This window comes from Mizuhopecten yessoensis, unplaced genomic scaffold, assembly GCF_002113885.1.
Source record: "Mizuhopecten yessoensis strain PY_sf001 unplaced genomic scaffold, ASM211388v2 scaffold2087, whole genome shotgun sequence".
Taxonomy (NCBI): domain Eukaryota; kingdom Metazoa; phylum Mollusca; class Bivalvia; order Pectinida; family Pectinidae; genus Mizuhopecten; species Mizuhopecten yessoensis.
The window spans coordinates 174,136-189,366 of NW_018404371.1; the positions used below are offsets into that span (position 1 = coordinate 174,136).

The 15,231-nt window shown below is 35.5% G+C and overlaps 2 protein-coding genes across 5 annotated transcripts in view; one reads left to right on the forward strand and one right to left on the reverse strand.

The window, feature by feature from the left end:
• Positions 1-5,677, forward strand: part of LOC110445122 (E3 ubiquitin-protein ligase mind-bomb-like) — a 36,836-nt gene extending 31,159 nt beyond the window's left edge. For both annotated transcript variants that reach the window (XM_021489536.1, XM_021489535.1), the window contains exon 19: positions 162-5,677. In XM_021489536.1, coding sequence (XP_021345211.1) covers positions 162-582 — 421 coding nt within the window. In that variant the 3' untranslated portion in view covers positions 583-5,677. The remainder of the gene's footprint in view (positions 1-161) is intronic.
• Positions 5,678-7,634: 1,957 nt separating this feature from the next.
• The window catches only part of LOC110445123 (E3 ubiquitin-protein ligase mind-bomb-like), a 31,429-nt gene continuing 23,832 nt past the window's right edge, over positions 7,635-15,231 (reverse strand). For all 3 annotated transcript variants that reach the window (XM_021489537.1, XM_021489538.1, XM_021489539.1), the window contains 5 exons: positions 13,525-13,627; positions 11,622-11,701; positions 10,889-11,052; positions 10,015-10,251; positions 7,635-9,477 (listed from right to left, as the gene is read on the reverse strand). In XM_021489537.1, coding sequence (XP_021345212.1) covers positions 9,054-9,477; positions 10,015-10,251; positions 10,889-11,052; positions 11,622-11,701; positions 13,525-13,627 — 1,008 coding nt within the window. In that variant the 3' untranslated portion in view covers positions 7,635-9,053. The remainder of the gene's footprint in view (positions 9,478-10,014; positions 10,252-10,888; positions 11,053-11,621; positions 11,702-13,524; positions 13,628-15,231) is intronic.

A 15,231-nucleotide genomic window follows, 5' to 3' on the forward strand; every position in this document is an offset into this window, starting at 1 on the left:
GTCTTCATTGCCTATTGCTAGCTGTGTATTAATTACATTTTCACATTAACTACTTTATGAATAATTTAAGCAACAAAATATCAAATTCATATACATATGTAATTATTAATACTTTTGAAATACAAAAACGTTTTGAAAACATTTTCGGTCTGCATTTTCAGGAAAAAGCGCCAGTTAGAAGGGCAATATGGAATGGGTGGAGCCAATGAGTTAGAGCTTTTCCATGGGACCCTACCTGATAAGATTGACAAAATTTGCAAGGAAAATCTGGACTTTCGGTTGGCTGGCGAGCGTGTTGGTGCCATATTTGGCCAGGGAACATACTTTGCAGTGGAAGCTAAATATTCGGATTTATACGCCCAGGCAGATGAAAAGCGCCACAAGTACATGGTGTTGACGCGTGTATTGGCCGGCAAGAGTTGTGTGGGAAAGAACCAGTATCGCCGCCCACCACCTGTCGACCAATCTGACCCGCACTCACGGCTCTATGACTGCTGTGTGGACAACGTTAAAAATCCCAAAATATTCTGTTTATTTGATACTAATCAGTATTATCCGGAATATATTATTGAATATATGTGATGATTTCTTGTTTCTCAAGAATGGTTTCTGGACAATATCAAGTGCAGTTATAGCTTTTGTCAGAAAATGTGAAATTGTATTTGTGTGCATGCTATTCTAGGTTGTCTCCCTTGGCCTTGTTAATTGACACAAACTGGCACATACTGAATTCATATGTGAATGAATGTGATATCTAGTTTTACAAATTAAACATTATGAATTATACAAAAAGTGATCATGTGTTAGAGAGAAATTCATTGATATGTCTCTAATAAAAACTCATAAAAAGTTATTTATAATTACCCAAATTAATTTTTAAAACACGACAACTGGAAAAAAGAGATAACATGACAACTGGAAAAAAGAGATAACACGACAACTGGAAAAAAGAGATTTTTAGATCGAGATTCTGTTTGTATTCTGTCGTGTTTGTGAACAACATGGCTGATTTGGAATACTTTGCCTCTGACAAACCCAGGGAGTGAAGTCCTTCAAACGGAAGTGAATTTAACACTGCATAATATAATGTACAGTATATATAGTATATGAGCTTGATTAATTCAAAAAATAATGAGCCTCCGGTATATCTGTTACACAAGGGGTTGGGCTAAAATTAGAGGTAATAAATGGTAAATGCAGTGTTCTGGCCTTCTGATGTTTTGTACTGAACTGTTAGATTTAATTGAACCTTATGATCCTAAATCAATATGTATAACACACATTCACTGAAGACTGGACCAAGGTTGATGCTAATGATAAATTTAAACATATTTATTGACATTTCCAAGTGTTTTTTTTTTTTCTTTTTTTTTCTCAATTCCACCTTACATCACAAAGGTGTAATATATAAGACAAGCTAAATTTTCCTCTTTCACTTATAAATCATAAATATTCACCAGAATGTCACATATCCGTCCTATTTCTTTTCTTGCCTTAACATATGGTATCCAGAATGTCGATAAAATGAACTTTGACAGAGTTATTGCCCTTTTTATTCCTTTTATTCAAGCAGAAAACCCAGATAACTTTTTGTTCTTTTCATGCAAAACTTGGGATCCTAATTAAATCACCAGTAATTACAGGATGAATTTGCTGATTTTATCAGAATTAATTTTTATTTACCTAACAATGCAGAGCAGGGTATCTTTAACTATAATAAGAACTACATGTGATATACATATGAACAAGAACCAGAAAATAACCTTATATAAAATTGAATGTCAAAAATGCATTCCATATCAGTGATTATTTAAGGGAAGGTAACACAAACAAAAGTCATATTAATGAGCAGTAGATAGTTAAATAAGCCATTGTCTAACAGTTCTAATTCTAAAATATTCTCCTTGACTTGCATTTATTAGACAATTGTAATAAATATATGGGTATAAATAAAACGTTTAATTCTTTAGAGTAAAATTTTATTATTAATGGTGGTTAATGATTTTCACAGCATTGTTTGTATCTTTGAGCAAGATACTTTACTCTGCTTTTTCCAGTCTACTCAGCTGTAAATGAGTAGGTACGTGGTTGGGCAGTGCTAGAATTGTTGAATTTGAGCTGTGAGTGCCGAAATGGCAGCACCGGCTGTATGCTCCTCATGATCAAGGATTTGAAAAAGATATTGGCTGCATGGTTGCAAAGGCCCTATAACCTCGGATAATAATTTGTGAACCGCTTTGAGACGACCTACAAACTAGGTTGTGATAAAGCAGTATAGAAGAACCTCAAATTATTATTATTATTATTAACGTAAACATTGAAAATTGTAACTACTTTGGACACAAAATCTAGGTGTAGAGGCAGTGGAATTGTGTACCCCTGATTTATCTTATAACCAAATACACATAGAGTACCTATTCATCATAAACCACTAGTATAATAAACATGTAGTGTTAAAAACTTGATGTGTAAAAAATTTGCATCTCCACACTCAACTTGATGCTCTGTGATATTTTTAGCATCATTGTTTGTAGTGTTTTTATTGTTAATGCAAATTTTGCTAGTGCACACTTGCCAACTTTTCAAAATTTTCATGAGGGAGAAAAGTGTGTGAGAGACATTTTCGACTCAAATCTGTACTAACACTGCGTAGCGGAGTCGGTAGCCATGTCATCACATATAGTATTATCACCAATAAAATAACCTATTTGCATAGCCCAATAGATGAGGGTTTTTATAATAGACTACTTCAACTTGATGCTGATATATTGACACTTTAAAAATAAATATCAAATAACAACAGGTACACAACAAATTGAGAATTCACTTTCATGTTTCATTTTGCATGTTTTCAACTGTTCTGGATGTGATTCGAATAATCCATTGTGTGGTGTTTATCTGTTCTATTGAAGAGGATGACTTATCTACGTACCTACAGAGATGACCACATTTGATGTTTCATTTATTGTCAAAAAATATTGAATTATTTAACAATTTGTCACAGTATTTGCTTAACAATAAAAGAAATTACTAATTTGCGTCAAATGTGCTTTCATTCTGTAAGTTGATTTAAAAAGGCAAAAACTACAGACAAGTACAGGTTTGATTTTTGATTTGAATAAGACAACAAATGATAGTTTAACAATCACAGGGGTGCTATAATATTTAATTCTATTTTAAATGCTCACTAAGAAAAACTCAATTTTAAGCCACTCATGAAATCCCTGTTACTTCTTTGAAATACAAATAGAAGTGTGGAAGGTCACCTGAAAGCCTTCAGATGTGGAGGACAAAGGGGACAAGCAGTAAAATCCTTTTAGTTTTGAGTTGCTTGATTGTTAATTAAATGTATATGTATGAACTGTTTATGTGATTGAATGAATTGTGTATCTAGGTATGTTGAAGCACCTTCGAGTGGCTGATACTAGTTAAAAAACGACACTTTAACAAATGGTGTAGGATAATTATCAACACAGCTTATATTAAATACCTTAATATTTGAGATACTTGTTGAAAAGATAGTATCAAATTTGATCTTAATGCATTTGGAAAAAATGATGATGTGAATGTCATTTATTGTGACATTAATTTGATCAACAAGTTGCTGATACATGTAACTTTACCGGAGAATTAATTAATAAAGGCAATTAAAAGAAAACGAACGCAGGTCCACAACCAAATATTGTTTACGGATAATAAAACATGATATAATGGTATAGAAACACATTGATTTCAGAACCAATGCCAATGGAAACATTTCAACACTGCAATATTCAAATCGCAAATATTTCAAAACACAAAAAAATCCCATCTTACAGTATAGTATATTATATAGTTGTTAACTTAACGTCCAAACTATAACCTTTTATGACATACCTGGTGATTCTCTAATAGTGATACAGCCAGTTTTCAAGCCATACAATACCTATACTAGGTCCTTTAATTATTTTGCAATTTGATAACAACCCAAGATGTTGTATCGCCCCATTAACCAATCTCCTTTTTGGATGGAACCCATTCGTTGTAACCCAATAATGAAATCCACAAATTGAATCAAGAATAGGTTTGCTCAACATTTTAACAGCTGTTCCATCCTTGACTGTACATGTATTGTTGTATGGTTCAGTAAGCATTACTCTTTGAAGGAGATATTGTTCTATTTTGTGAATAGAACATTTTACACCACTGTTCCATCCTTGACTGTACATGTATTGTTGTATGGTTAAAGTTTCTGGGAAGCAAATTCAATATTCATATGGTAATGATTTTCAGTTAACATGATGTGCATTTCAAGAATTAAGGTATATGATTATCAATTAGTTACTGACTTTTGTTGTCGAGCTAATATTTGGATATATGGATTTCTCGTTTTGATTTCTCGTTGTCGACGTCATACCATTAGTCTTCAACTACTACTGATGATTCTAAGAATGGACCCACATATGCAACAAAATAAAAATTCTTCATTGTTATATTAGATGCTGAATAAAGTTTAAATAATTAAACAAGATCTTTTGTAGATAACAGTTCTACTAATTTACAATTAAATGCTATACTCTGGGCATTAGTTGTGAATTTAATCGGTATTAAACGTTGGCCAGTATAAGACCAATGGAAGGTAAATTTGTACTCACACTTGTACATTACTGGTTTTGTATGTTCATCATAATTGTCAATCAATATGATCATGCATAGGTTCGATTTTAACAGACAACAGCATATGATTGTGTCCTTGTACAAGACACTAAACTTTACTTGCTTAACTTCACCTGCCTGGAGGGGAGTATAAAATGGTCTTGGTTGGGTAGTGCTGTGTCTGATGTATTTAGCATTCAAATATGGTCTTGACTGGGTACTGCAGTGTCTGTGGTGTTGCCAGCATTCAAATGGTATGACATTATAAATGAGCCATTTAAATTAGACTGACATACTTTTAAGTAGTACATGCACAAACCCTCACACATAAAAGTAAGGGGGTCATGTTGCTGGAAGTGCTTTATTAAGACTGATACCCACTCTCTAGATAATAAATTGTGAATGCATGATTCTGTCATTGTTTCTAAATATATATTTTTCTTTGTGTGAATAAAGCATTTGACAAACTCTTATATGTTGATACATGTATTTTAATGAAAACAAGATCATGCAGTTACATCTTGACAGTTATGTAACTATTTTATTTCCATATTTAAATTTTGGTTTTTGAACATTAAGTGTGTTTCAATATATACCGGTATTGAAGAATGAAGAATCTCCTAGAAGAGATGAAAGTACTAAAGACTCGTTAAATTGTTGAGAATTTTTCTTTTTATAATACCGGTATTGGTATATATATATATTAAAAATTCTGTTGCTGTGTTTTCATGTGTTAATGAACATTACAATAATGATCAAATTAAGATAAGAAAATCTTTTAAATATATCCCCAAATTTTATATTTTGACATGTATGTCCAGCTTGCTTAATAAGTTTATCTAACATGAATTGAATTACATTGTGATATCTTAGTTATTTTGAAATTCAATTTAGAATCCATCTAAAGGCAGGATCCTTATGCACTATTAAGATGTGATTTATATAAAGTAAGAACATTTTCACATGTACTTGTGGCCTTCTAATACCTTATGATGGTTATGAATGATCTTGATGGAAATAAAAATAAAATTTCTAAAACACACCTTTAGACATTGGTATTTTTTCAATTTTGTTTTATTTAGGTGACTTGCAATTGGCTCACACCCCAAATCGAGTTCATTTGAACAAACCAAATGGAAATGGAAAGTGTTAAATAACATGACCTTTGGCCACTGGATCACTTACATGAAGTTGTTTACATTTGACCCCTGTGACCTTGAAAATAGGTAAAAGATATTTGCCTGAACTTGATAGCCCTTAATTCCAGCATGTCATAGGCCTAATATCATCACCCTAGGTTTCTTGGTTATTGACAAGTTGATTAAATGTTTTAACAAGTTTGACCCCTGTGACCTTTAAAGTAGGTCAAGGTCAATCCTTTGGACAGATTTGATAGCCTTTTATTTCAGCACGTATGCCTCTGGTCATGCAAATATCATTACCCAATGCTTCTTGGTTATTCAGAGAAGTTTTTTAAAATAACATATCTGACCCCAATGGTCTTCAATGCAGGCCAAGGTCATTCATTTGAACAAATGATGGCTGTTGCTCCAAGATGGATGAATATTCACTTGTCCTTTTGAGCCAGTTGAGCAAAAATTGTCAGTGCCATCAAGTTTACCTTCGGAAGGTTGGGCGGACCAGGGTTTGTTTCCCCGATCGGACATGAAAAGGTATCAGGTCACCTGCTCGACCACATGGCTTTTCTCCAGTTTCCTCCCACTTAAAGACGCCTGCACACCTCCATCCAGGCCAACAAAAGTGACTTACATAAGTTAGAAAACTTGTTTTACAATTGTAAAATAAATGAAATTTATATTTATTCAATTCCTGTTATTGCTCATCTATTGAAGTTTACTACAATGTCCATGGAGGAAAGATGTAAAGCTACCTATTTATTTACAGTAATAAGTCAGCATTTCATGTTGATGTGGTTGTTTTTAGCTCACTTGCCCTTTTGGCGCTGCGTCTGTCTTCTGTCCGTCAAGTTTTCCTTTAAAACGCTTCTAGTTCTGAATGGCTAAGTGGATTTAAACTAAATTTGGTCTGGAGCATCTTTTGGCCAAGGGCACTCAATTTTGTATAAGTGTGGGTGTGGCCCCCCTGGGGGCAGGGGAGCCAGACCCAATAGGAGAAATGGAGGTACAACCTTTAAAATCCTTCTTCTACCATATAGGGATTAAGGGATTTCATCCCAATTTAGTCTTGAGCATCCTTAGGCCAAGGGCACTCTATTTTGTATAAATGGTGGGTGTGGCCCCCCTGGGGGCAGATCAGAGGGTCTGAATAGGGGAAATAGAGGTAAACCTTTAAAATCCTTCTGTTACCATAGGGATTAAGGGATTTTATCCTAATTAAGTCTGGAGCATCTTTGGGCCAAGGGTACTCAATTTTGCATAAACGGTGGGTGTGGTCCCCCTAGGTGTAGAGAGGTAGGTCTGAATAGGGGAAATAGAGGTAAACCTTTAAAATCTTTCTTCTACCGTTGGGATAAAGGGAGGGTGGGGGCAGAGGGGTGGGTCCTTTAAAATCCTTTTTCTGTCATAGGGATTTCATACCAATTTGGTCTAGAGGGTCCTTGGGCACTCATTTTTTTTTTATAAACAGTGGGTGAGGCCCCCAGGGAGAGGGGGCAGGGCCCAATAGGGGAAATAGTGATAAAACCTTTGAAATCCTTCTACCATAGTGATTACGGGATTTTATCCCAATTTTGTCTCCATCAAGTTGTCCAGTAGTGCCTGTTACTATAAGTGTGTGTATTCATTAAAACAAGATGGCCACGAGGCTGCCATCTTTGAAGTTTGTTCTCGCGTTATCTCCAGAAATACTGGATGGATCTTTCTGAAATTTCACATACACACAGTACATACAGTACCATGGAGTGCTATATCTTTACCTGAGTCATATCAAGTACTTTAACCATATCCAGGTAAGTGATACAGGCCCTCTGGGCCCCCTATTAGATAATGAAATATATCAACCAAACTAAAAAATATGCAAAAATTATGAAAATAGTTTATTTCAAAAATTTAAAATTAACTATAATCAAATTGATACAAACTTTTCACAATGTCATTTACAATGATATATATAGGTATAACGGCAAGCACTCAGATATATAGCTCAGAACTCCAAACAGTGTACATTTAACCTGTATTAGTATATATACTATACAACAGCAGCCCTTATTTAGGAGACATATTTAAAAGGCAAACATATATAAATACATAAAATTGTGCATTTGTTTCTAATTACATGTAAAAAGGCCAGCAATCTGTTGGGAGTTGAAAACATAAAAGTATACTGTTCTACATTAAAGTACATGTACATGCATAATGTATACCAGACATATACAGGTCAAAGAACATTATTTTTTCACACTTATAAGTTTATCAGTATAAGTTATGACTGTCACTGAATGTATGATAGTGGCTCTCATGATCAGAATCCTGTTTCTTAGCATCAATATTAAATGCTTGATGTTTATTTTAAAATGGAAGCATAAAGGATCATATCAATGATTTATCTATACAAAGTGATACCAAAGGTTACCATTGAGTTATATAAAACCTGGGCCCATGCAGTTCTTCAAAAGGTGATCAGCACAATTTTTTTTTTGTGTATCTTCACATTTAATTACTAAGGTTATTATGCTGTCTATTTATATTTGCTGTAAAGATAAATTATGGAGAGCCACCAGGCGAAAATTAATCTAAGGAAAATTTCTCTGTTTACGGTATATATTAAATTGTAAGCATTGTGCAAAGAAGCATGTATATTCATTCTATATAAAACTAATCTGTTTAATTGACTATATCAACTTTGGTTGTGACTTTGCTGTCCAGGGACTAATTAGTCGCTAAACAGCTGTGTGTTAGTTTGAATACTAAGACATCCCTATACAATAACTCCCTGGGCAGTTCCCAGAGGTTCAGTCAAATTCCCACAGCAATTTCAATATCTTCTTAGTGTAGTTTGAAAACTAAGACATCCCTATACAATAACTCCCTGGACAGTTCCCAGAGGTTCAGACAAATTCCCACAGCAATTTCAATAAGTTAGTTATCTCATGTAAAGTATATAACCCCTATGTATCATTTTCACAAAGAAAGAACAATGTTTACCCATTATACCTTAATCATAAAGCACCTGATCAGCCAATCAGAGGCCATGGTGGAAGCCATCTTGTTGTTGCATCTCTTCTCATGTTCCTCAAGGACCACGAGAGGTTTCATTGTAATCAAGTTGATAGGTTAATTTGGCACAGATGAATGAAAATCTATTTCAAAGTTGTTCCATTGATATCCAACTTTCATAAAAATTCACTGACATTTTATTTACAATAATCATGTATTGGGACATAATTTAAGACAAAGAAATGCTGTAAACCTTGTTGTGTCATACATTGTACATATAAGCTAGACATACTCGATGAGATATTCTGGGTAGTACTGGTTGTTATCAAACACACAATAGATGCGGGGATCTCTGGTGTTGTCCACGCAGCTATCATGCAGTACTGCCTGAGGATCACTTGGGTCCTGGGAAGGAGGCCGAGAATAATCGCTGTTGCCCACGCAAGATTTTCCCACCAGGACTTTAGCCAAAAACATAAATTTGTGACGATTTCCGTCCGGTGAAGCATAGCCATCTGATGTTTTGGCTTCTGCTGCAAAATAGGTTCCCTTGCCAAGGAGAGTTCCAATACGACCCCCAGCCAGGCGCATGTCAAAGTTTTGTTTGCAGATGACATCTATAACATCAGGTATTGTACCGTGAAATAGTTCACGCTCATTGGCAGTGCCAAATCCACCATACTGTCGCTCCAATTTACGCTTTGTCCTGTAACCACGGAAACCATATACGTAACATGTGCATTTTCTAACAATAGGTGAATATTTCTCAACAATTTAGAATCACACTCCAGATATTCCTAACATTCAAATTCCGGTAGGTAGTTCTTGATTTTAATCGTTTATCAGTTACACTGCATATTTGTAACACTACAATTACACACAGAATTAGAGAAGTCAAACATGGCTAAATAAATTTCAAATTTATTCCTCAGATCTATAAGCTGTAATTATTGCATTTGGTCAGATCTGCTGAGATTAAGGGCTACAGTACAATTTGTTCATGTTGATTGATGCCCTTGACTCTTTCATCATTTATGTTCCTAAGGGTCAAATAAACATCCTCTCTAGAGACGTAGAAAGTATAGGAACATATGAAAATACTAGATATAATAAGAAAGATAGCAATGGATTATCTGCACCTTTACATTATTTCAAATGAAGCCTTAGGCCAGCTAATAAGCTCACAATAGTGAAGGAGGAAGACTTATAGGGTTAGAGCTATGGGGAAAAAAAGGGTACTCACATGTAGTAGACTTCCCAAAGGAACTTGCTCTGTACTCGTTCCACTTTGAGTACACGAGCTTGTGGTAGTGAACGAGCAAATTTCTTTACCACATTTTCATACTCCATCTTGATTATTCCTCCCCCATTACTCTTCAAGATGATACGCATGTGTTCAGTCGTCATAGACTCCCAATGTGCTGGGAAACGTGTCCCCTTCTTTGACTGCCTTTTGGAATCTGATTTTTTTTCTTGGAATCTGTGAAATAAAATATCTCGCTGATTTATACTTCCCCTAGAGATACACTGTAAAAATCAGGTTTATAAAGCACAACTAGTGAACTGATTCGACTTATTTGTGCGACATTTTGATGAATAGTGGTCAAGGGAGATAACCCTAGTTTCACCCTTTTTTAGATTGCAGATCACAAAGGCTATCAAGTTCATTATCAATCAAAGTTGTACATTGATATTACTATGTTTTTTTAAATATTTTCTTTGGGTTGGTAGATCATACAGAATGTATACTGATTTATAGTACAGCAGTACAAGTGAACTGGTATATGTGACACTATGATGACTAGTACTAGTGTTCTGTCACCTTCATCAGACAAATACTCAAAGCATTAACTAACGATGCATGTTCAATGAAAATTAACATGCAGCCATTTAAAATTATATCAATCTTTCTGATAGACTTTATAAAAAGAGTTAACTAGAGAAACAATCAAGGGTCAATCTAGTTCATTGAACATTAACTTTCAAAATTAATATCCCACATACGTCTGTATCACAATAACCACACTTTTCAGAATGGCTTGTGATTGACAATAAAAATCAACATTATTTAGACTATATATATATATATGGTTAAGCTAAATGCAATGAAAACAAACCTTTCCATGAACTTTCGAATCATGGGATCGCTTGTGAGGTCAAGTGCCGTCTTTGCGTCCGAGTTTTTCAGGGTGATACTGGCCTGATGTTCCAGGAGGAAACAGATTATTTCACTAACGTCCTCACTGCTTGTCTGCTTAGCCAATCCCAACTGTTGTACCAGCTATAAACAAAATCATATTCTGTAGTCATTGTAACTATTTATACTTCAACAGGCCAGCGATATAAACAATTTTCTTAAAACCTGATGATAGTTGACCTAAAATAAAATGTGATAGAAAGCCTTGACCTTTGTAATAGATGCCCTTAACCTAGCTATGTGATATATGACATTCAACTTTGTATTAGTGATGACCTTGAACTATGTAATAGATAATCCTTGGACTTTGTGACAGATATCCCTTGACCTATCTGACAGATAACCCTTGCTCTATGTAATATGACCTTGATCTGTGTGATAGATGACCTTGACCTTTATGAAAGATAATCATTGACCTACGTGATGGATAACCCTTGATCTTTGTGATTATAACCCTTTACATATACAAATAACCCTTGGCATATGTGACAGATGACTTGGTGGTGGATTAAGCCTTGACCTTTGAGATTGATAACCTTTGACCTATGTGATAAGATAACCCTTGACTTTTGTTATAAGTTATGACTTTTAACTTGGTTATGGATACAGGAACCTTTGACTTTTGCGAAAGATAGTCATTGTGAACTACTCACCGCTTGTGGCAGTGAGCTATTGCCTAGAGCCAGATGAAGTGCTGTGTTGCTGTTATCGTCTTGAGCATTCACATCACAATCTGTAGTAAAAAAACAAAGTCAGATAATGCAAACACTGACACATTAGTTTTAAGTAAAATATTTCATATAAAATCAAGTTCAAGATGATAAAAGTACATCGCTTTGGCAAAATAATACTTTTTTTCATCAATTCAAATAAGTTTTGATAATATTTTTGAACATGTACAGGTATGTAACATATGTAGAAACAAGGTTACCGCGAGCGGTATATAATACGCCCGTCACACATTGAATGAGCAGTTGTTTGTATGATTGAAATATATGAAGTATTTGTGAGTAATTGATATTAAAAGAGAAATCATTCAACATAACTGGTAGATCAATGAGTGCAATACAACATCATGGAACGCATGCATCGCATTAATGAAACCAAGGGTAATAACTCCAGTAATTACGGTCGGATAATGGCGGTTATCAAACTTGTCCGTGGTTTCATGGTAATTAACCTTGTTGTGAAGTTTGAAGTTAATCCGTTAATAATTACTCGAGATATCGAGCGGACACTGTTTCGGCAAGTCCATAAAGGGGCATAACTCCACAAATTATGGTCGGATAATGGCGGTTATCGAACTTGTCCGAGGTTTCATGGTAATTAACCTTGTTGTGAAGTTTGAAGTTAATCCGTTAATAATTACTCGAGATATCGAGCGGACACTGTTTCGGCAAGTCCATAAAGGGGCATAACTCCACAAATTATGGTCGGATAATGGCGGTTATCGAACTTGTCCGAGGTTTCATGGTAATTAACCTTGTTGTGAAGTTTGAAGTTAATCCGTTAATAATTACTCGAGATATCGAGCGGACACTGTTTCGGCAAGTCCATAAAGGGGCATAACTCCACAAATTATGGTCGGATAATGGCGGTTATCGAACTTGTCCGAGGTTTCATGGTAATTAACCTTGTTGTGAAGTTTGAAGTTAATCCGTTAATAATTACTCGAGATATCGAGCGGACACTGTTTCGGCAAGTAAAGGACCATAACTCCACAAATTATGGTCGGATAATGGCGGTTATCGAACTTGTCCGAGGTTTCATGGTAATTAACCTTGTTGTGAAGTTTGAAGTTAATCCGTTAATAATTACTCGAGATATCGAGTGGACATCGTTTGCCCGCCCGCCCGCCCGCTCACGTGAAAACATAATACGTCCCCGTCTTCGAAGGGCGTATAAAAAAAGCAGGAAAATCATAAGACACCCTGTTTTTGAGCCTTAGAAAAATGTTGATGAAAATGGATACATGCAGGTTTCTTGTGAAATAGTAAAAAACAAAAACCTGCTTCGAGACTGACAAAGGATGCAGTGCTGTTTGAACAGCTTGCCATCCTGGACCACCCAACACAATATGGTGGTTGGCTAAAGAGTGACCAAGCTTGATCGCTTCATACAATACATATTGTAACGTGAAGGTGGTCACCTATCCAACTACTGACCAGGCTTGACAATGCTAAACTAGTTAGTGGGTCCCAGTGGGCAGTATTTTCCATGCAAATTCCTTATATTAGCAGTTACACTATCCCCTCCTCTGAGAAGCCTCGTCCCGAGACTTGGCTGTGGGAATCCTGAAGGTTCTATTACTGCACCTTCCCTGACCACCGTGAACTGGCCTTACACGAACACAGAGTCACACCGCTGCCACCAAATGTAACATGCGGGCAGTCACCCATCCAACTAATGACCACACCCGACGTTGCTGAACTAGTGAGCGCGTCCCTGGGTTATACTGCATCACTGGATAAGCTGGCTTGCCAGTAAGGCAGTATTTCCCCCTCAGATCCCTTAGCTGTTACAATATATATCCTCAATAAAGAAAGTTTTACCTACTTTCATTCACAAGGATCTCAGTAGCATTTTTGTGACAACGGAGTACAGCCAAATGTAGAGGCGTCCTATTTTCTTTGTCCTTGGCATTCACATCAGCCTCACCCTATGTAAAAATAAGGCACATGGATGCATTCTTGTTTTCAATGTTCATGTTTACTTGTATAGAATCATGTAATGTGCAATGAAATTTCAATATGTACACTAAACTGCTTTAAACCAGTTAACGTCAGCTTTGCTCAAAGCGGGACACTTGTGGGAGAGCAGCCCAAGAAATTGGCACAATGTGCAAAGAAATGTAAATATGTCAATTAACCTGTATATCAGCTGTATGAAATTGGCTGCTGATTTTTGTTGCATGAACAGTTCAAGTACGGAAATAATTACAATATATACAAATATAATACATATTATTTCCGTGCCATGCAACATTATATATGTTTGGATATCAAATCAGACACCTGTTCCTTCAAAACTAAATCTACATAATTGTAGGGAAACCAAAATGTCCATATTTTGAACAATTATACCTTTTAAAAAGCCTATGTGACCCTGATAGTATATTGCGTTTTATTTATGGAACCACATGCCAAAAATGTCCTCTTATAATGGAAAATAAATGTGGATAATGTATATTTGTGCGGAATGAACAAACAAGTTCAATTTTTTGGGGGCCGCATTGCAGGCTAAGTGGTTAAGGCATCTGACATTCTGCTACCGCTACCACTAGCACTCCACCACCGGGTCGCGGGTTGGAGACCTATGTGGGGTCAGTCACCAGGTACTGGCCGTATATAGGTTGGTGGTTTTTCTCCAGAAACTCTGGCTAAAAATAATTTCCTCCACCACCAAAACCTGGCACGTCCTTATTAAATGCCCATAGCTGTTAACAGGACATAAACAAAAACAAACCAAAATTGGAATTAATACAATGGTATTAATTAAATCAATATTTCACTTAAAAAAACATCCTGTTTTCCCAGTACAGTGACAGTAGATATTGAAGTTTTAACAACTGTAACTCTTACAGTTGGTCAGAACAAACCTGTTGCTGTAGGATGATTGTGAGTGTCATTGAGGTTTTTTTTTAATTCCTCCTATATAGAACAAAAAGCCTTTGAAGTATTTCTTATTTCTTTTTTTTTTTTTTAAATTCAGCAATATTATAATATTTATGCCACCGATCAGTGGCACGTGGTGGAGGACCAGTGCATGAACGTAGACATGCAGTCAAACATCTTAACAACTTGGCCACTATGGACCCTGTGTATACAGGGAAATTTGTAATCAGAGGTAAGCATTTAGAATACCAGTTTACAAGGATTGTTTGGAGTAAGGGTTAATAAACAAGAGGCCCATAGGCCTTAACGGTCACCTGATATATTTATACAGAGAGTTGATTTCGTTTTTAACATGAACAGAAATATTATTCAAAGTGACAAAAAACAATAAAACCAACTTATTCAATATCAAGCATACAGATTTCAGACTAAAAAGGATTTGAAACTAGCACCTCTGATTCTAAACAAGGAAAATGAAGAAATTTTAGCACACTGACTCCCTTGAGCCCCACCCTACAGCCCTTGGGGGTAGGGCTGGCTCAAAATTTTCAAAGTATCAAACTGTCAACTCAAGGTTATAATTCCAATCAAGTTATTAACATGTAATATTCAAAGTATCATTTGCCATTATAAACCATAATAAATTTTG